Source organism: Eimeria mitis, genomic scaffold, assembly GCF_000499745.2.
Source record: "Eimeria mitis Houghton genomic scaffold, Emh_scaff6561, whole genome shotgun sequence".
NCBI lineage: Eukaryota > Apicomplexa > Conoidasida > Eucoccidiorida > Eimeriidae > Eimeria > Eimeria mitis.
Genome location: NW_013574708.1, coordinates 1,469 through 1,885, shown reverse-complemented (window position 1 = coordinate 1,885; position 417 = coordinate 1,469). Strand labels below are relative to the sequence as shown.

Genomic DNA, 417 nt, shown 5'->3' with positions numbered 1-417 from the left:
AGCAGCAGCAGGAGCGGAGGGAGAAGCAGCAGCAAGAGAAGCGGGAGCAGCAGCAGCAGCAGCAGCAGCAACAGCAGCAGCAGCAGCAAAAGCAGTAGCAGTATGATAAGCAGGTAGAGGGGAGAATCTTAAACCCTAAACCCTAAACCCTAAACCCTAAACCCTACTTGTACTGGTTTATTGTCTGCTTTGTTTATATCTTCTTCTTTGTCTCACAAACCCTAAACCCTAAACCCTAAACCCTAAACCCTACTTGTACTGGTTTATTGTCTGCTTTGTTTATATCTTCTTCTTTGTCCCTCAAACCCTAAACCCTAAACCCTAAACCCTAAACCCTAAACCCTACTTGTACTGGTTTATTGTCTGCTTTGTTTATATCTTCTTCTTTGTCTCACAAACCCTAAACCCTAAACCCTA

General features: G+C 43.9%; 1 protein-coding gene across 1 annotated transcript in view; it reads left to right on the top strand.

Moving 5' to 3' along the window:
- EMH_0088130 (uncharacterized protein) overlaps positions 1–98 on the top strand; it is a gene marked incomplete at both ends in the record, with an annotated part of 957 nt that extends 859 nt beyond the window's left edge. The window contains one exon of the mRNA XM_013501246.1: positions 3–98. Within this exon, the coding sequence (XP_013356700.1) occupies positions 3–98 (96 nt within the window). The remainder of the gene's footprint in view (positions 1–2) is intronic.
- Between the last annotated feature and the right edge of the window lie 319 nt (positions 99–417).